Genomic DNA, 20,472 nt, shown 5'->3' on the forward strand with positions numbered 1-20,472 from the left:
ATCTATCCTGATGCCTAGTCACTTCACCCTGCCTTCATGTACATATCTACCTCAAATACCTTATTATTATCTATCCTGATGCCTAGTCACTTCACCCTGCCTTCATGTACATATCTACCTCAAATACCTTATTATTATCTATCCTGATGCCTAGTCACTTCACCCTGCCTTCATGTACATATCTACCTCAAATACCTTATTATTATCTATCCTGATGCCTAGTCACTTCACCCTGCCTTCATGTAAATATCTACCTCAAATACCTTATTATTATCTATCCTGATGCCTAGTCACTTCACCCTGCCTTCATGTACATATCTACCTCAAATATCTAATTATTATCTATCCTGATGTCTAGTCACTTTACCCTGCCTTCATGTAAATATCTACCTCAACTACCTCGTACCGCTGCACATTATTCAGGTACTGGTACCCCCATTCTGATGCTCCATTCTGATGCTCCATTCTGAGGCTCCATTCTGAGGCTCCATTCTGAGGCTCCATTCTGAGACTCCATTCTGTGCTCCATTCTGTGGCTCCATTCTGTGCCTCCATTCTGAGGCTCCATTCTGTGGCTCTATTTTGAAGTTCCATTCTGTGGCTTCATTCTGTGGCTCCATTCTGTGGCTCCAATCTGTGGCTCCATTCTGTGGCTCTATTTTGAAGCTCCATTCTGTGGCTCCATACTGTGTATTTTATTTTATTGTTCTTGTGTTACCATTACGTTGATTTAAAAAAATTAACCTCTGTGTTGTTGGGAAGGGCTCGTAAACTAGCATTTTACGATAACGTCTACACCAGTGCATGTGACAAATACAATTAGATTTAATCTGCTTCTCCGTTCAGAACTCTCTTCATGCACGCAGGGTTGGGGAGTAACAGATGACATATAATCTGGTAGTTACGTTTTTTTGGTAATCAGTTTAATCTCTCATCCGTTACGTAACCGGCTACAATATTGTAATCAGATTACAGATACTTTTGAACGACTAGATGAGGGTTACTTTGAACGACAAGATGAGGGTTACTTTTGAACGACAAGATGAGGGTTACTTTTGAACGACAAGATGAGGGTTACTTTTGAAAGACAAGATGAGGGTTACTGTTGAACGACAAGATGAGGGTTACTTTTGAACGACAAGATGAGGGTTACTGTTGAACGACAAGATGAGGGTTACTTTTGAACGACAAGATGAGGGTTACTGTTGAACGACTTGATGAGGGTTACTTTTGAACGACAAGATGAGGGTTACTTTTGAACGACAAGATGAGGGTTACTGTTGAACGACTAGATGAGGGTTACTTTTGAAATTCAGAAAGGATGTTTTCTGTTTTTTCTCAATGACATTGATATCAGCATTGAAAAAAAGCACACGTTTAAGTTTGTTCCACCTGAGTGAGTCTGACCTCAAGTCAGAGACCACTATGATGACACACCAAATGGTGACCACCAATCAGAGACCACTATGATGACAGAGACCACTATGATGACACACCAAATGGTGACCACCAATCAGAGACCACTATGATGACACACCAAATGGTGACCACCAATCAGAGACCACTATGATGACACACCAAATGGTGACCACCAATCAGAGACCACTATGATGACACACCAAATGGTGACCACCAATCAGAGACCACTATGATGACACAACAAATGGTGACCACCAATCAGAGACCACTATAATGACACACCAAATGGTGACCACCAATCAGAGACCACTATGATGACAGAGACCACTATGATGACACACCAAATGGTGACCACCAATCAGAGACCACTATGACGACACACCAAATGATGACCACCAATCAGAGACCACTATGATGACACACCAAATGGTGACCACCAATCAGAGACCACTATGACGACACACCAAATGATGACCACCAATCAGAGACCACTATGATGACACACCAAATTATGACCACCAATCAGAGACCACTATGATGACACACCAAATGATAACCACCAATCAGAGACCACTATGATGACACACCAAATGATGACCACCAATCAGAGACCACTATGACGACACACCAAATTATAACCACCAATCAGAGACCACTATGATGACACACCAAATGATGACCACCAATCAGAGACCACTATGACGACACACCAAATTATAACAACCAATCAGAGACCACTATGATGACACACCAAATGATAACCACCAATCAGAGACCACTATGATGACACACCAAATGATGACCACCAATCAGAGACCACTATGATGACACACCAAATGATGACCACCAATCAGAGACCACTATGATGACACACCAAATGATAACCACCAATCAGAGACCACTATGATGACACACCAAATGATGACCACCAATCAGAGACCACTATGATGACACATCGTTTGATGGATCAGGGGAAAGTAGGTTCTTTGTAGGCTACAAGTTATGTTTTCCGACAGCGATGGCTGTCGGCATTTTTTTTTATTTACATTTTTATTTTACCTTTATTTAACTAGGCAAGTCAAACACTTTTTGATAGACTTCAACAGCTGCCTATTATCGAGATATCAAAATGTCAGACATAGAGATTAAAAACTTGTTAGGGAAGTGCTCCCGCTGTGGGGATCAAATCAGCGGAAATTTCAAGTGTGCCACGTATAGTTTTTGATAAAACTCAAACTTTCATTAAAATGCACATACAAGGTAGTGAATTAAAGCTACACTCGTTGTGAATCTATAGCTATTATCTGATAGCATGCACCCAAAAGTACTGGAACTTCATCTAAAACGACTGATTTTGCGGTAACCGGTCCTAACCAAAACGCAGAAATAAAATATAAAACATTCATTACCTTTGACGAGCTTCTTTCTTGGCACTCCTAGATGTCCCATAAACATCATTTTGGGTCTTTTTTCGATTAAATCGGTCCATATATAGCCTAGATATCGATCTATGAAGGGTGTGTGATCAACGAAAAAAATAGCGTTTTTTAACGTAACGTCATTTTTTTTAGATTAAAAAAGTCGACGATAAACTTTCACAAAACACTTCGAAATACTTTTTTAATGCAACTTTAGGTATTAGTAAACGTTAATAATCGATCAAAATGATCACGGGGCGATGTATATTCTTTAGCTTCACATCTTGATATCATGTCCGGATATATCTCAACCAAAACATCCTGTCGGAGACCCCTAGTTTCGGTTTGACCAAGAAACAAATCAGAGACAAATGACGAGACTGTTGACATCGTGTGGAAGCTGTAGGTATTGCAACTTCGGCTCCATTTAATGTGGGTTTCTTTTAACAATTGGTTGAAGTTGCGCATGGATATATTTTCCCATTTTCAGTGATCAGATTTTCCTGCACTTTTCGATGAAACGCACATTCTGTTATAGTCACAGCCGTGATTTAACCAGTTTTAGAAACGTCTGAGTGTTTTCTATCCACACATACTAATCATATGCATATACTATAGTCCTGGCATGAGTAGCAGGGCGCTGAAATGTTGCGCGATTTTTTACAAAATTCGCAGCTTCCTTAAGAGGTTTAACTACTATTAAATTAATTAAATTTTATAATTCCTAATTATATATATATATATATATATATATATATATATCACCAACGAAAAACGTAAACAATAGACCACATAGCAAATACAACATGGCATTAATTTTTCATTCCAATTAAAATTGCACTTTTCAGTTGTGCTCAAAACCATTCCATGAAAACAGCATATATTTTTTTTAACCAATGAGACCATGACAAAAACATAAAGAACAGAGTTGGCTAAAAAGTCCTTAGGTTTGGGGTTATGTTCAGGTAAAACTATTAGACTAATCAATATTTCCATATTTCCAAGTCCTATTCTTGACGATCAAGGTGTATTAAATGGATGTCATAAGGTGAATGCACCAATTTGTAAGTCGCTCTGGATAAGAGCGTCTGCTAAATGACTTAAATGTAATGTAAATGTAAATGACAGACTTCGTTTTTTATGTATATATACAGGCTAATTGTTTTACATAACCCATAAAGTAAAAAGCAACATCAATTTATGGCTCTAACATTGATTTATCCTGCAATAGATGTTGTTCAATTGGTAAAATGCATTTTTATCTTCTTCTAATGTCTCTTAAGGAGAAAGTAATCTAATTATGTTACTGAGTTTGGGGTAATCCACAAAATTACTTTACTGATTACAATTTTGGACAGGTAACTAATAACTGTAACAGATTACATTTAGAAATGTACCTACCCAACCCTGCACACACACACACACACACACACACACACACACACACACACACACACACACACACACACACACACACACACACACACACACACACACACACACACACACACACACACACACACACACACACTATGAATCGGTACTGATGAGGTACTGTCTAACTTACTTGTTGAACAGATTGAGTCCGATGCGGTACTGTCTAATTTACTTGTTGAACAGATTGAGTCCGATGCGGTACTGTCTAACCTACTTGTTGAACAGATTGAGTCCGATGCGGTACTGTCTCACTTACTTGTTGAACAGATTGAGTCCGATGCGGTACTGTCTAACTTACTTGTTGAACAGATTGAGTCAGATGCGGTACTGTCTAACTTACTTGTTGAACAGATTGAGTCCGATGCGGTACTGTCTCACTTACTTGTTGAACAGATTGAGTCCGATGCGGTACTGTCTAACTTACTTGTTGAACAGATTGAGTCCGATGCGGTACTGTCTAACTTACTTGTTGAACAGATTGAGTCCGATGCGGTACTGTCTAACTTACTTGTTGAACGGATTGAGTCCGATGCGGTACTGTCTAACTTACTTGTTGAACAGATTGAGTCCGATGCGGTACTGTCTAACTTACTTGTTGAACAGATTGAGTCCGATGCGATACTGTCTAACTTACTTGTGGAACAGATTGAGTCCGATGCGGTACTGTCTAACCTACTTGTTGAACAGATTGAGTCCGATGCGGTACTGTCTAACTTACTTGTTGAACAGATTGAGTCCGATGCGGTACTGTCGTCTCTGCACCACGTCATTGTTAAGGGCGGGGCTATCCCAGCTTTGTCTGCTCTCTCTCTGATAGGTCTGTTTCCCGAGCGGTGGGAGGGGCTCCCGGAGGCTGTCACGTGATGAGGACCCGGAGGAGCAGTTGATGGTATCGTTAGAGTTGGTGGTGGAGTTGAGAGAGTCGTTGTCTCCATCCGAACAGCATACCTGCTCCAGGCCACCAGGGGGCAGTGTGGTGGATGAGGAGGAAGACAGAGGGGTGAGGGGTTGTCCCTGCGGGGACTGGGAGGATGAAGAGGGAGTGTCGGGGTACGGGTGGTGGGGGTGCTGGGTGTGGTGCGGGATCTGATGGTGGTGGTGTAGGATAGTGTGGTAGGGCAGGTGGGAGGGAATGGCCGAGGGGTGGGGGCGGTGAGGGAGCACAGTACGAGTCTGGCCTTGGGCCTGGGGGTGTGTGGGGGCAGAGCGCCCGTTGGGGTTGGGGTGGGGGTTTGGGTGGGGGTTGTGTTTAATAGTGCCGTGAGGCGACCTCCCTTCCCCCCCTCCTCCCCCACCTCCCCCTGGCTCTGTCTCGTAGACCAGTCTACCTATCGAACCTCTATCCGAGCGGTCACTCATATCAACAGAGCTGTCGCTAGGGGGATCGATGGTCAGCAGGGGCAGGTGAGCTCCTCTCAGGCTGTAGTCTCTACACTCTGTACAGGGGGTGCTGCGTCGGCTGTTACTGCTGCCCCCTCCCTCTGTGTCCCGGCTGTCTTCACGCCCCCCCACCCCAACGCCACCCACTCCAGGGCTCCAGTATTCTGTGTCAGTGCTGCTGGGGCCGCGGTCCAGGGACAGAGGCGAGGAGGGGTCATCAATGTAGAGGGTCACGTCACTGTAGGAGGTGGCTATGCTGTCCTCGTGCATGCTCTGTCTTTCTCCTCCTCTTCCTCTTCCTCCGCCCCTCTGTCTGTCTCCCTCCCTCGGTCTCCAAACACACTCTCCAAAGTCGTCCGCCACCACCCCTGTCTCGCCTCCGTCACCTTCCTCCTCCTCTTCCTCCTCCTCCTGAAAGTCTTCCACGCCAGACTGACAGGTCAAGACATCATCGATGGAGTCAGCCAGGGACTTCACCTACAGCACACGCAGGGTGGAAAAATGCAGATGTTTGGTGTGTAGTGATCATAATGTAATAGCTATATCTATTATATACTTACAATTGTGTACAAGGAGGTTTTGCAGTGATTTCTAATTCAAATATGTGAAAAATATGTGTTCGTCTGATGTGTAATGAGGAAAAACCTGACGCTTGTACTTGATGCATTTATGAAACTGCCTCTTCCAGTTACTGATAGAAATGCACCCATCAGGATGGATAGATGATCTCCATGGATAGATGATGAATTGATGAATTGAAAAAAATGTATGGCTGAGAGGGATAAGGGAAAGGGAATAGCAAATAAGTCTGACAACACAGCAGACTGGCAAACATACAGTAAATTAAAAAATCACGTTAACTAAACTAAACAAAAATATGAAGAAACTATACTGTGGAACAAAGATTTTTTTTAAATATATAAAAATAATGATTGTAAAAAGCTCTGGAATACATTTAATGAAATTCTAGGCAAAAAACTCCGCTCCATCAGTCATTGAGGCAGATGGTTTGTTTATAACTAAACCCTTTGATATTTACAACCACTTTAAGAACTTTTTTGTTGATGAGATTAGCAAAGCACTGTAGTTTTGAGTTGTACAAAGTTGGTGTGGAGGAGGTGAATTGTTTTTGCTATCTATACATTTGGACAAGCCACCTGGCACCGACAACCTGGATGGTAAATTGTTGAGGTTGGAGGCAGAATACATAGCAATTCCTGTTTGCAACATCTTCAATTTAAGCCTAAAAATCGGTGTGTGCCCTCAGGCTTGGAGGGGGGCGAAGGTCATTAAAGCACCCTTTGATTCAAACAGTCGACCAATTAGCCTGTTACCAGTGCTTAGCAAACTTTTGGAAAAACGTTTTTGTTTTAAAATGGAAGCCTCTCTAATTCAAACTTGGTTGAGTGTGGTGTACCGCAGGGCAGCTGGCTAGGGCCATTATTATTTTCTGTGTTTACTAATGACCTTCCACTGACCTTGAATAAAGCCTGTGTGTCTATGTACACTGAGGACTGAACTGTAGACAAGTCGGCTACGACAGTAGAATAAATAACTAAATCCTTTAACGTAGAGGTCCAGTCAGTTTTAGAAATGGGTAACTACCAAATAGGCCGGTGTTTAAATATCTCAAAAACAAAAAGCATCCATTTTGTTCGACAAATCACTCGCCCAATCCTAAATCTAATTTAGATCTAGTATTGAATAATGTGGTAATTGAGACCTGTTGAGAATACTAAACTGCTGGGTATTACCCTTATATAGCAAGCTGTCATGGTCAAAACGTATAGACTCAAAGGTTGCTAAAATGGGAAGTGGCCTGTCCATGATAAGGCACTGCTCGGCCCTTCAACCAGGCAGGTCCTACAGGCGTTAGTTTTGTCGCACCTGGACTACTGTTGTCTGTTCGTGAGCGAAAAATAAGGACATGTATTGCAATGTCAGTGACATGCATGTCAATTTCTCCTGGCTCAAAGAGACTGACTGCATCCCTATTGGTCTTTGTGAGAGTTATTGATGTGTTGAAGGTACCGAACTGTCTGCTCAAGCAGTTTGCATTTCCGGTCACAACATGCAGACTTGTTTACGTGCTGCTGTGCGTTTTGTTGACAACCTTACTTTGCTACCTGACAACTTTATGGTTTTTACTTTTTAATTACCGTTAATATTTTTAGTTTTTCCCTCACTCAACTTTTTTTTTCATTCAACTTTTTCACTCCGGACGCTTTATCTGGACGTGGTTCGTCAGGACCTCCAACAGCCGAAGCTATGTAACCGACGTTAAGGCTAATCTGAAGATGGTGCTGGCTAAAGCTAAAACTGGCGAGTGTAGAGAGTATAGAGATATTGTTATCCACGTCGTCACCAACGATGTTAGGATGAAACAGTCAGAGGTCACCAAGCGCAACATAGCTTCAGCGTGTAAATCAGCTAGAAAGATGTGTCGGCATCGAGTAATTGTCTCTGGCCCCCTCCCAGTTAGGGGGAGTGATGAGCTCTACAGCAGAGTCTCACAACTCAATCGCTGGTTGAAAACTGTTATCTGCCCCTCCCAAAAGATAGAATTTGTAGATAATTGGCCCTGTTTCTGGGACTCCCCCGCAAACAGGACCAAGCATGGCCTGTTGAGGAGTGATGGACTCCATCCTAGCTGGAGGAGTGCTCTCATCTTATCTACAAACATAGACAGGGCTCTAACTCCCCTGGCTCCGCAATGAAATAGGGTACAGGCCAGGCAGCAGGCTGTTAGCCAGCCTGCCAGCTTAGTGGAGTCTGCCACTAGCACAGTCAGTGTAGTTAGCTCAGCTATCCCCATCGAGACTGTGTCTGTGCCTAGACCTAGGTTGAGCAAAACTGAACATGGCGGTGTTCGGCTTAGCAATCTCACTAGAATAAAGACCTCCTCCATTCCTTCCATTATTGAAAGAGATTGTGATACCTCACATCTCAAAATAGGGCTACTTAATGTTAGATCCCTCACTTCCAAGGCAGTTATAGTCAATTAACTAATCACTGATCATAATCTTGATGTGATTAGCCTGACTGAAACATGGCCTAAGCCTGATGAATTTACTGTGTTAAATGAGGCCTAACTTCCTGGTTACACTAGTGACCATATCCCTCGCGCATCCCGCAAAGGCGGAGGTGTTGCTAACATTTCCGATAGCAAATTTCAATTTACAAAAAAAATACATGTTTTCGTCTTTTGAGCTTCTAGTCATGAAATCTATGCAGTCTACTCAATCACTTTTTATAGCTACTGTTTACAGACCTCCTGGGCCATATACAGCTTTCCTCAATGAGTTCCCTGAATTCCTATCAGACCATGTAGTCATAGCAGATAATATTCTAATCTTTGGTGACTTATTCACATGGAAAAGTCCACAGACCCAAGGCTTTCGGAGCCATCATCGACTCAGTGGGTTTTGTCCAACATGTCTCTGGACCTACTCACTGTCACAGTCATACTCTGGACCTAGTTTTGTCCCATGGAATAAATGTTGTGGATCTTAATATTTTTCCTCATAATCCTGGACTACCATTTTATTACGTTTGCAATCGTAACAAATAATCTGCTCAGACACCAACCAAGGAGCATCACAAGTCATGCTATAAATTCACAGACAACTCAAAGATTCCTTGATACCCTTCTAGACTCCCTCTGCCTACCCAAGGACGTCAGAGGACAAAAATCAGTTAACCCCCTAACTGAGGAACTCAATTTAACCTTGCGCTAGATGCAGTTGCACCACAAAAAATAAAAACATTTCTCATAAGAAACTAGCTCCCTGGTATACAGAAAATACCCGAGCTCTGAAGCAAGCTTCCAGAAAATTGGAACGGAAATGGCGCCACACCAAACTGGAAGTCTTCCAACTAGCTTGGAAAGACAGTACCGTGCAGTATCGAAGAGCCCTCACTGCTGCTCGATAAGCCCATTTTTCCAACCTAATTGAGGAAAATAAGAACAATCCGAAATGTATTTTTGATACTGTCGCAAAGCTAGCTAAAAAGCAGCATTCCCCAAGAGAGGATGGCTTTCACTTCAGCAGTAATAAATTCATGAACTTCTTTGAGGAAAAGATCATGATCATTAGAAAGCAAATTCCTCTTTAAATCTGCGTATTCCTCCAAAGCTCAGTTGTCCTGAGTCTGCACAACTCTGCCAGGGCCTAGGATCAAGAGAGACACTCAAGTGTTTTAGTAGTATATCTCTTGACACAATGATGAAAATAATCATGGCTTCTAAACCTTCTAGCTGCATACTGGACCCTATTCCAACTAAACTACCGAAAGAGCTGCTTCCTGTGCTTGGCCCTCCTATGTTGAACATAATTAACAGCTCTCTATCCACCGGATGTGTACCTGTCACGCCCTGGCCTTAGTAATCTTTGTTTTCTTTATTATTTTGGTTAGGTCAGGGTGTGACATGGGGGATTTATGTGGTTTGCCTGGTCTAGGGTTTTTGTATGTTTATGGGGCTGTTTCCTTTCTAGGTAGTTTGTATGTCTATGGTTGCCTAGATTGGTTATCAATTAGAGGCAGCTGTCTATCGTTGTCTCTGATTGGGAACCATATTTAGGACGCCATATTCTGTCAGTACTTTGTGGGTGGTTGTCTTCTGTCTTTGTGTCTATGCACCAGATAGGGCTGTTTCGGTTTTTTCACATTTGTTGTTTTGTATTTTGTAGTGTCCTTATTAAACATGTTGAACACTAACCACGCTGCATTTTGGTCCTCCTCTCCTTCAACGGAAGAAAACCGTTACAGTATCAAACTCACTAAAAGTGGCAGTAATAAAGCCTCTCTTGAAAAAGCCAAACCTTGGTCCAGAAAATATAAAAGATTATCGGCCTATATCGAATCTCCCATTCCACTCAAATATTTTAGAAAAAGCTGTTGCGCAGCACTCACTGCCTTCCTTGAAGACAAACAATGTATACGAAATGCTTCAGTCTGGTTTTAGACCCCATCATAGCACTGAGACTGCACTTGGGAAGGTGGTAAATGACCTTTAAAGGGCGTCAGACCGAGGCTCTGCATCTGTCCTCGTGCTCCTAGACCTTAGTGCTGCATTTGATACCATTGTTCAACACTTTCTTTTGGAAAGATTGGAAACCCAAATTGGTCTACACGGACAAGTTCTGGCCTGGTTTAGATCTTATCTATTGGAAAGATATCAGTTTGTCTTTGTGAATGGTTTGTCCTCTGACAAATAAACTGTACATTTCGGTGTTCCTCATGGTACCGTTTTAGGACCACTATTGTTTTCTATATATATTTTACCTCGTGGGGATGTCATTCGAAAACATAATGTTAACTTTCACTGCTATGCGGATGACACACAGCTGTACATTTCAATGAAACATGGTGAAGCCCCAAAATTGTCCTCGCTGGAAGCCTGTGTTTCAGACATAAGGAAGTGGTTGGCTGCAAACTTTCTACTTTTAATCTCGGACAAAGAGAGATGCTTGTTCTAGGTCCCAAGAAACAAAGAGATCTGTTGAATCTGACAATTAATCTTGATGGTTGTACAGTCGTCTCAAATAAAACTGTGAAGGACCTCAGCGTTATTCTGGACCCTGATCTCTCTTTTAATGAACATATCAAGATTGTTTCAAGGACAGCTTTTTTCCATCTACGTAACATTGCAAAGATCTGAATTTTTTGGTCCAAAATTGATGCAGAAAAATTAATCCATGCTTTTGTTACTTCTAGGTTAGACTACTGCAATGCTCTACTTTCCGGCTACCAGGATAAAGCACTAAATAAACTACAGTTAGTGCTAAATACGGCTGCTAGATTCCTGACTAAAACCAAAAATATTTATCATATTACTCCAGTGCTAGCCTCCCTACACTGGCTTCCTGTTAAGGCAAGGGCTGATTTCAAGGTTTTACTGCTAACCTACAAAGCATTACATGGGCTTGCTCCTACCTATCTCTCTAATTTGGTCCTGCCGTACATACCTACACGTACGCTACGGTCACAATACGCAGGCCTCCTAATTGTGTCATGTTTTGTCATTTATTATCTTGTCTTGTCCCTGTGCTTCCCATTCTATTCGTTTCCCTCTGCTGGTCTTATTAGGTTCTTTCCCTCTTTCTATCCCTCTCTCTCCCCCTCCCTCTCTCACTCTCTCGCTCTCTCTTCTCTCTATCGTTCCGTTCCTGCTCCCAGCTGTTCCTATTCCCCTAATCAATCATTTAGTCTTCCCACACCTGTTCCCGATCCTTTCCCCTGATTAGAGTCCCTATTTCTTCCTTTGTGTTCCGTTCCTGTCCTGTCGGTTCCTTGTCTAGAATTCACCGTGCTGTGTTTGTGTATCGCCCTGTCGTGTCGTGTTTTCCTCAGATGCTGCGTGGTGAGCAGGTGTCTGAGTCTGTCTGGTTCAAGTGCCTTCCCGAGGCAACCTGCTGTTCACCTGCTGTTCAAGATCGAGTCTCCAGTTTGTCCTCGTCATTTCGAGTGAAAGTTGTGTTTTTTGTTTGTATTTACTTTACTGGATTAAAGACTCTGTTTTCGCCAAGTCGCTTTTGGGTCCTCTTTCACCTGCATGACAGAAGGAACTGACCAAGGAATGGACCCAGCGACTTCAGACGCTCGTTACACTGCCGTCGAGATCCAAGGAGCCATGCTCGGCAGACACGAGCAGGAATTGTCTGCTGCTCGCCATGCCGTGGAGAACCTGGCCGCTCAGGTTTCCGACCTCTCTGGACAGTTCCAGAGTCTACGTCTCGTGCCACCTGTTACTTCCTGGCCTGCCGAGCCTCCAGAACCTAGGGTTAATAACCCACCTTGCTACTCCGGGCAGCCCACTGAGTGCCGCTCCTTTCTCACGCAGTGTGAGATTGTGTTCTCTCTCCAACCCAACACATACTCTAGAGAGAGAGCTCGGGTTGCTTACGTCATTTCACTCCTTACTGGCCGGGCTCGAGAATGGGGCACAGCTATCTGGGAGGCAAGGGCTGATTGCTCTAACAAGTTCCAGAACTTTAAAGAGGAGATGATTCTGGTTTTTGACCGTTCAGTTTTTGGTAGGGAGGCTTCTAGGGCCCTGGCTTCCTTATGCCAAGGTGAACGGTCCATAACGGATTATTCTATTGAGTTTCGCACTCTTGCTGCCTCTAGTGAGTGGAACGAGCCGGCGCTGCTCGCTCGTTTTCTGGAGGGACTCCACGCAGTGGTTAAGGATGAGATTCTCTCCCGGGAGGTTCCTTCAGATGTGGACTCTTTGATTGCTCTCGCCATCCGCATAGAACGACGGGTAGATCTTCGTCACCGGGCTCGTGGAAGAGAGCTCGCATCAACGGTGTTTCCCTGCTCCGCATCGCAACCATCTCCCTCCTCTGGCTCAGAGTCTGAGCCCATGCAGCTGGGAGGGATTCGCATCTCGACTAAGGAGAGGGAACGGAGGATCACCAACCGCCTGTGCCTCTATTGCGGAGTTGCTGGACATTTTGTTAATTCATGTCCAGTAAAAGCCAGAGCTCATCTGTAAGCGGAGGGCTACAGGTGAGCGCAACTACTCAAGTCTCTCCATCAAAATCCTGTACTACTTTGTCGGTCCATCTACGCTGGACCGGTTCGGGTGCTACATGTAGTGCCTTGATAGACTCTGGGGCTGAGGGTTGTTTCATGGACGAAGCATGGGTTCGGAAACATGACATTCCTTTCAGAGAGTTAGAGAAGCCTACGCCCATGTTCGCCTTAGATGGTAGTCATCTTCCCAGTATCAGATTTGAGACACTACCTTTAACCCTCACAGTATCTGGTAACCACAGTGAGACTATTTCTTTTTTGATTTTTCGTTCACCGTTTACACCTGTTGTTTTGGGTCATCCCTGGCTAGTATGTCATAATCCTTCTATTAATTGGTCTAGTAATTCTATCCTATCCTGGAACGTTTCTTGTCATGTGAAGTGTTTAATGTCTGCCATCCCTCCCGTTTCTTCTGTCCCTACTTCTCAGGAGGAACCTGGCGATTTGACAGGAGTGCCGGAGGAATATCATGATCTGCGCACGGTCTTCAGTCGGTCCCGAGCCAACTCCCTTCCTCCTCACCGGTCGTATGATTGTAGTATTGATCTCCTTCCGGGGACCACTCCTCCTCGGGGTAGACTATACTCTCTGTCGGCTCCCGAACGTAAGGCTCTCGAGGATTATTTGTCTGTGTCTCTTGACGCCGGTACCATAGTGCCTTCTTCCTCTCCGGCCGGGGCGGGGTTCTTTTTGTTAAGAAGAAGGACGGTACTCTGCGCCCCTGCGTGGATTATCGAGGGCTGAATGACATAACGGTTAAGAATCGTTATCCGCTTCCCCTTATGTCATCAGCCTTCGAGATTCTGCAGGGAGCCAGGTGCTTTACTAAGTTGGACCTTCGTAACGCTTACCATCTCGTGCGCATCAGAGAGGGGGACGAGTGGAAAACGGCGTTTAACACTCCGTTAGGGCATTTTGAGTACCGGGTTCTGCCGTTTGGTCTCGCCAATGCGCCAGCTGTTTTTCAGGCATTAGTTAATGATGTTCTGAGAGACATGCTGAACATCTTTGTTTTTGTCTATCTTGACGATATCCTGATTTTTTCTCCGTCACTCGAGATTCATGTTCAGCACGTTCGACGTGTTCTACAGCGCCTTTTAGAGAATTGTCTCTACGTAAAGTCTGAGAAGTGCTCTTTTCATGTCTCCTCCGTTACTTTTCTCGGTTCCGTTATTTCCGCTGAAGGCATTCAGATGGATTCCGCTAAGGTCCAAGCTGTCAGTGATTGGCCCGTTCCAAGGTCACGTGTCGAGTTGCAGCGCTTTTTAGGTTTCGCTAATTTCTATCGGCGTTTCATTCGTAATTTCGGTCAAGTTGCTGCCCCTCTCACAGCTCTTACTTCTGTCAAGACGTGTTTTAAGTGGTCCGGTTCCGCCCAGGGAGCTTTTGATCTTCTAAAAGAACGTTTTACGTCCGCTCCTATCCTCGTTACTCCTGACGTCTCTAGACAATTCATTGTCGAGGTTGACGCTTCAGAGGTAGGCGTGGGAGCCATTCTATCCCAGCGCTTCCAGTCTGACGATAAGGTTCATCCTTGCGCTTATTTTTCTCATCGCCTGTCGCCATCTGAGCGCAACTATGATGTGGGTAACCGTGAACTGCTCGCCATCCGCTTAGCCCTAGGCGAATGGCGACAGTGGTTGGAGGGGGCGACCGTTCCTTTTGTCGTTTGGACAGACCATAAGAACCTTGAGTACATCCGTTCTGCCAAACGACTTAATGCCCGTCAAGCTCGTTGGGCGTTGTTTTCGCTCGTTTCGAGTTTGTGATTTCTTACCGTCCGGGTAGCAAGAACACCAAGCCTGATGCCTTATCCCGTCTGTTTAGTTCTTCTGTGGCTTCTACTGATCCCGAGGGGATTCTTCCTTATGGGCGTGTTGTCGGGTTAACAGTCTGGGGAATTGAAAGACAGGTTAAGCAAGCACTCACGCACACTGCGTCGCGCGCGCTTGTCCTAGTAACCTCCTTTTCGTTCCTGTTTCCACTCGTCTGGCTGTTCTTCAGTGGGCTCACTCTGCCAAGTTAGCTGGTCATCCCGGTGTTCGAGGCACTCTTGCGTCTATTCGCCAGCGCTTTTGGTGGCCGACTCAGGAGCGTGACACGCGCCGTTTCGTGGCTGCTTGTTCGGACTGCGCGCAGACTAAGTCGGGTAACTCTCCTCCTGCCGGTCGTCTCAGACCGCTCCCCATTCCTTCTCGACCATGGTCTCACATCGCCCTAGACTTCATTACCGGTCTGCCTTTGTCTGCGGGGAAGACTGTGATTCTTACGGTTGTCGATAGGTTCTCTAAGGCGGCACATTTCATTCCCCTCGCTAAACTTCCTTCCGCTAAGGAGACGGCACAAATCATTATCGAGAATGTATTCAGAATTCATGGCCTCCCGTTAGACGCCGTTTCAGACAGAGGCCCGCAATTCACGTCACAGTTTTGGAGGGAGTTCTGTCGTTTGATTGGTGCGTCCGTCAGTCTCTCTTCCGGATTTCATCCCCAGTCTAACGGTCAAGCAGAGAGGGCCAATCAGACGATTGGTCGCATACTACGCAGCCTTTCTTTCAGAAACCCTGCGTCTTGGGCAGAACAGCTCCCCTGGGCAGAATACGCTCACAATTCGCTTCCTTCGTCTGCTACCGGGTTATCTCCGTTTCAGAGTAGTCTGGGTTACCAGCCTCCTCTGTTCTCATCCCAGCTTGCCGAGTCCAGCGTTCCCTCCGCTCAAGCGTTTGTCCAACGTTGTGAGCGCACCTGGAGGAGGGTGAGGTCTGCACTTTGCCGTTACAGGGCACAGACTGTGAGAGCCGCCAATAAACGCAGGATTAAGAGTCCAAGGTATTGTTGCGGCCAGAGAGTGTGGCTTTCCACTCGCAACCTTCCTCTTACGACAGCTTCTCGTAAGTTGACTCCGCGGTTCATTGGTCCGTTCCGTGTCTCCCAGGTCGTCAATCCTGTCGCTGTGCGACTGCTTCTTCCGCGACATCTTCGTCGCGTCCATCCTGTCTTCCATGTCTCCTGTGTCAAGCCCTTTCTTCGCACCCCCGTTCGTCTTCCCTCCCCCTCCCGTCCTTGTCGAGAGCGCACCTATTTACAAGGTACATAAGATCATGGACATGCGTTCTCGGGGACGGGGTCACCAATACTTAGTGGATTGGGAGGGTTACGGTCCTGAGGAGAGGAGTTGGGTTCCGTCTCGGGACGTGCTGGACCGTTCACTCATTGATGATTTCCTCCGTTGCCGCCAGGATTCCTCCTCGAGTGCGCCAGGAGGCGCTCGGTGAGTGGGGGGTACTGTCATGTTTTGTCATTTATTATCTTGTCTTGTCCCTGTGCTTCCCATTCTATTCGTTTCCCTCTGCTGGTCTTATTAGGTTCTTTCCCTCTTTCTATCCCTCTCTCTCCCCCTCCCTCTCTCACTCTCTCGCTCTCTCTTCTCTCTATCGTTCCGTTCCTGCTCCCAGCTGTTCCTATTCCCCTAATCAATCATTTAGTCTTCCCACACCTGTTCCCGATCCTTTCCCCTGATTAGAGTCCCTATTTCTTCCTTTGTGTTCCGTTCCTGTCCTGTCGGTTCCTTGTCTAGAATTCACCGTGCTGTGTTTGTGTATCGCCCTGTCGTGTCGTGTTTTCCTCAGATGCTGCGTGGTGAGCAGGTGTCTGAGTCTGTCTGGTTCAAGTGCCTTCCCGAGGCAACCTGCTGTTCACCTGCTGTTCAAGATCGAGTCTCCAGTTTGTCCTCGTCATTTCGAGTGAAAGTTGTGTTTTTTGTTTGTATTTACTTTACTGGATTAAAGACTCTGTTTTCGCCAAGTCGCTTTTGGGTCCTCTTTCACCTGCATGACAAATTGTCCCTAGAATTTCTAAGCAAACAGCTGGAGGCAGGGCCTTCTCCTATAGAGATCCATTTTTATGGAATGGTCTGCCTACCCATGTGAGAGACACAGACTCAGTCTCAACATTTAAGTCTTTATTGAAGACTCATCTCTTCAGTAGGTCCTATGATTGAGTGTAGTCTGGGCTAGGAGTGTGAAGGTGAATGGAAAGGCTCTGGAGCAACGAACCGCCCTTGATGTCTCTGCCTGGCCGGTTCCCCTCTCTCCACTGGGATTCTCTGCCTCTAACCCTATTACAGGGGCTGATCACTGGCTTACTGGTGCTCTTCCATGCCATCCCTAGGAGGGGTGCGTCACTTGAGTGGGTTGAGTCACTGACGTGGTCCTCCTGTCTGGGTTTGCGCCCCCCCCTTGGGTTGTGTCGTGGAGGAGATCTTTGTGGGCTATACTCGGCCTTGTCTCGGGATGGTAGGTTGGTGGTTGAAGATCTCCCTCTAGTGGTGTGGAGGCTGTGCTTTGGAAAATTGGGTGGGGTTATATCCTGCCAGTTTGGCGCCGTCCGGGGGTATCATCGGATGAGTTATAATCTCCACCCTGCACAGCCAGAAGAGGACTGGCCACCCCTCATAGCCTGGTTCCTATCTAGGTCTTCCTAGTTTTTGGCCTTTCTAGGAAGTTTTTCCTAGCCACCGTGCTTCTACACCTGCATTGCTTGCTGTTTGGGGTTTTAGGCTGGGTTTCTGTACAGCACTTTGAGATATCAGCTGGTGTAAGAAGGGCTATATAAATACATTTGGTTTGATTTGGCACACAGTTCAGACACTCATCTGTACAACACAAAAAAATACAACCAGAGGTCTCTTCACAGCCCCCAGGTCCAGAACAGAGGCTGGGAAACACACAGTATTGCCACCCTGTCACGCCTTGGTCTTAGTATTTTGTGTTTTCTTTAATTATTTGTTCAGGCCAGGGTGTGACATGGGTTTATTGTATTGTCGTATTGGTTTTTTTGTAGGCATTGGGATTGTGGTTGATTAGGGGTGTGTCTAGTAGAGGCTTGGCTGCCTGAGGCGGTTCTCAATCAGAGTCCGGTGATTCTTGTTGTCTCTGATGGGGAACCGTATTTAGGTAGCCTGGGTTTCACTGTGTATTTTGTGGGTGATTGTTCCTGTCTCTGTGTAGTTTCACCAGATAGGCTGTAATTAGGTTTCACGTTCCGTTTGTTGTTTTGTATTTGTATAGTTATTTCATGTGTCACTTTTTTCATTAATGTCATGAGTAACCACCACGCTGCATTTCGGTCCGACTCTCTTTCGACAAACGAAGAACGCCGTTACACACCCCAGATAACTCAAACTGGCAATAAAACCATATTGATAAAACCATATAAAATAACACCTTACAGCATTGTGAAGAGCCACAGACATTTTAAAATATGATGTATTGTGTATTGTATTATTTAGTGTATTATGTATTGTATTATATTGTGTATAATGTAGTGTATTTTGTATTGTATTAAGTAGTGTTATGTAGTGTAATATGTAGTGTATTATGTAGTGTATTATGTACAGTAGTGTATTATGTATTGTTTTAAAAAGTGCATTATGTACAGTAGTGTATTATGTTTTGTTTTACATAGCATATTATGTGTTATATAATGTATTCTACTATTTAGTGTATTATGTATTGTATTATGTATTGTAGTATGTAGTGTATTATGTATTGTATTATGTATTGTAGTATGTAGTGTATTGTGTATTGTATTATGTATTGTATTATGTAGTGTATTATGTATTGTAGCGTATTATGTACTGTATTATATTATGTATGTTATGTACAATAGTGTATTATGTACAGTAGCGTATTATGTATTGTACTATGTAGTGTATTATGTTATGTATTATCTACAGTAGTGTATTATGTATTGTATTATATTATGTTATGTACAATAGTGTATTATGTGCAGTAGTGTATTATGTATTGTAGTATGCAGTGTATTATGTTGTGTATTATGTACTGTATTATGTTGTGTATTATGTTATGTATTATCTACAGTAGTGTATTATGTATTGTAGTATGTAGTGTATTGTGTATTGTATTATGTATTGTAGTATGTAGTGTATTGTGTATTGTATTATGTATTGTAGTATGTAGTGTATTATGTATTGTATTATGTATTGTAGTATGTAGTGTATTGTGTATTGTATTATGTATTGTAGTATGTAGTGTATTATGTTATGTATTATTTAGTGTTTTATGTAGTGTATTTTGTATTGTATTATGTAGTGTATTATGTTTTGTATTATGTAGTGTATTATGTTTTGTATTATATATTGTATTATGTAGTGTATTATGTTGTGTATTATATATTGTATTATGTAGTGTATTATGTAGTGTATTATATATTGTGTGATTTAGTGTATTATGTTTTGTATTATATATTGTATTATGTAGTGTATTATGTTGTGTATTATATATTGTATTATGTAGTGTATTATGTAGTGTATTATATATTGTATGATTTAGTGTATTATGTTGGTCCTTCTGTAGCTCAGTTGGTAGAGCATGGCGCTTGTAATGGCGCTTGTAACGCCAGGGTAGTGGGTTCGATCGCCGGGACCACCTATACGTAGAATGTATGCACACATGACTGTAAGTTGCTTTGGATAAAAGCGTCTGCTAAATGGCTTATATTATTATTTATTATTATGTTTTGTATTATATATTGTATTATGTAGTGTATTATGTTGTGTATTATATATTGTATAGTGTAGTGTATTATGTAGTGTATTATATATTGTATTATGTATTGTCTTATGTAGTGTATTATGTATTGTATTATGTATTGTATTATATAGTGTATTATGTATTGTATTATGTAGTGTATTATATATTGTATTATATATTGTATTATGTAGTGTATTATGTCGTGTATTATGTCATGTACTATGAGTAGCCTCTGCCTTTGCAGCAGCTATTTGGGGATTCTAGTAAAATTATATTAAACACTACAGAAAGGTAAACCACACAGGATGGATAAAGACAGAAAGGTAAGCCACACAGGATGGAAAAAGACAGGTAAGCCTGTCCAAAATGAGATTGATTCTATATTTCATTTGACATGTTTCTACAAACTGTAATATAACTTTTAGACTTTTCATCTGGACTAAGTACCTGCGCGTTGTGAATTTGGATTTGTGAACTAAACGAGCGAATAAAAAGGAGGTATTTGGACATAAATTGTGGACTGTATCGAACAAAACAAACGTTAATTGTGGAACTGGGAGTCCTGGGAGTGCATTCTGATGAAGATCATCAAAGATAAGTGACTATTTATAATGCTATGTCTGACTTCTGTTGACTCCACAACACGGCGGATATCTGTATGGCTTGTTTTGTGGTCTGAGCGCTGTACTCAGATTATCGCAAAGTGTGCTTTCGCTGTAAAGC

At 43.6% G+C, this 20,472-nt stretch overlaps 1 protein-coding gene across 1 annotated transcript in view; it reads right to left on the reverse strand.

Moving 5' to 3' along the window:
* The window catches only part of LOC124018096 (IQ motif and SEC7 domain-containing protein 1-like), an 88,674-nt gene that overhangs the window by 24,175 nt on the left and 44,027 nt on the right, over positions 1 to 20,472 (reverse strand). The window contains exons 6-8 of the mRNA XM_046333366.1: positions 5,483 to 6,131; positions 5,329 to 5,360; positions 4,993 to 5,288 (exon numbers count right to left, since the gene is read on the reverse strand). Coding sequence (XP_046189322.1) covers positions 4,993 to 5,288; positions 5,329 to 5,360; positions 5,483 to 6,131 — 977 coding nt within the window. The remainder of the gene's footprint in view (positions 1 to 4,992; positions 5,289 to 5,328; positions 5,361 to 5,482; positions 6,132 to 20,472) is intronic.

The sequence above is a fragment of the Oncorhynchus gorbuscha genome, linkage group LG03 (assembly GCF_021184085.1).
Source record: "Oncorhynchus gorbuscha isolate QuinsamMale2020 ecotype Even-year linkage group LG03, OgorEven_v1.0, whole genome shotgun sequence".
Classification (NCBI taxonomy): Eukaryota; Metazoa; Chordata; class Actinopteri; order Salmoniformes; family Salmonidae; genus Oncorhynchus; species Oncorhynchus gorbuscha.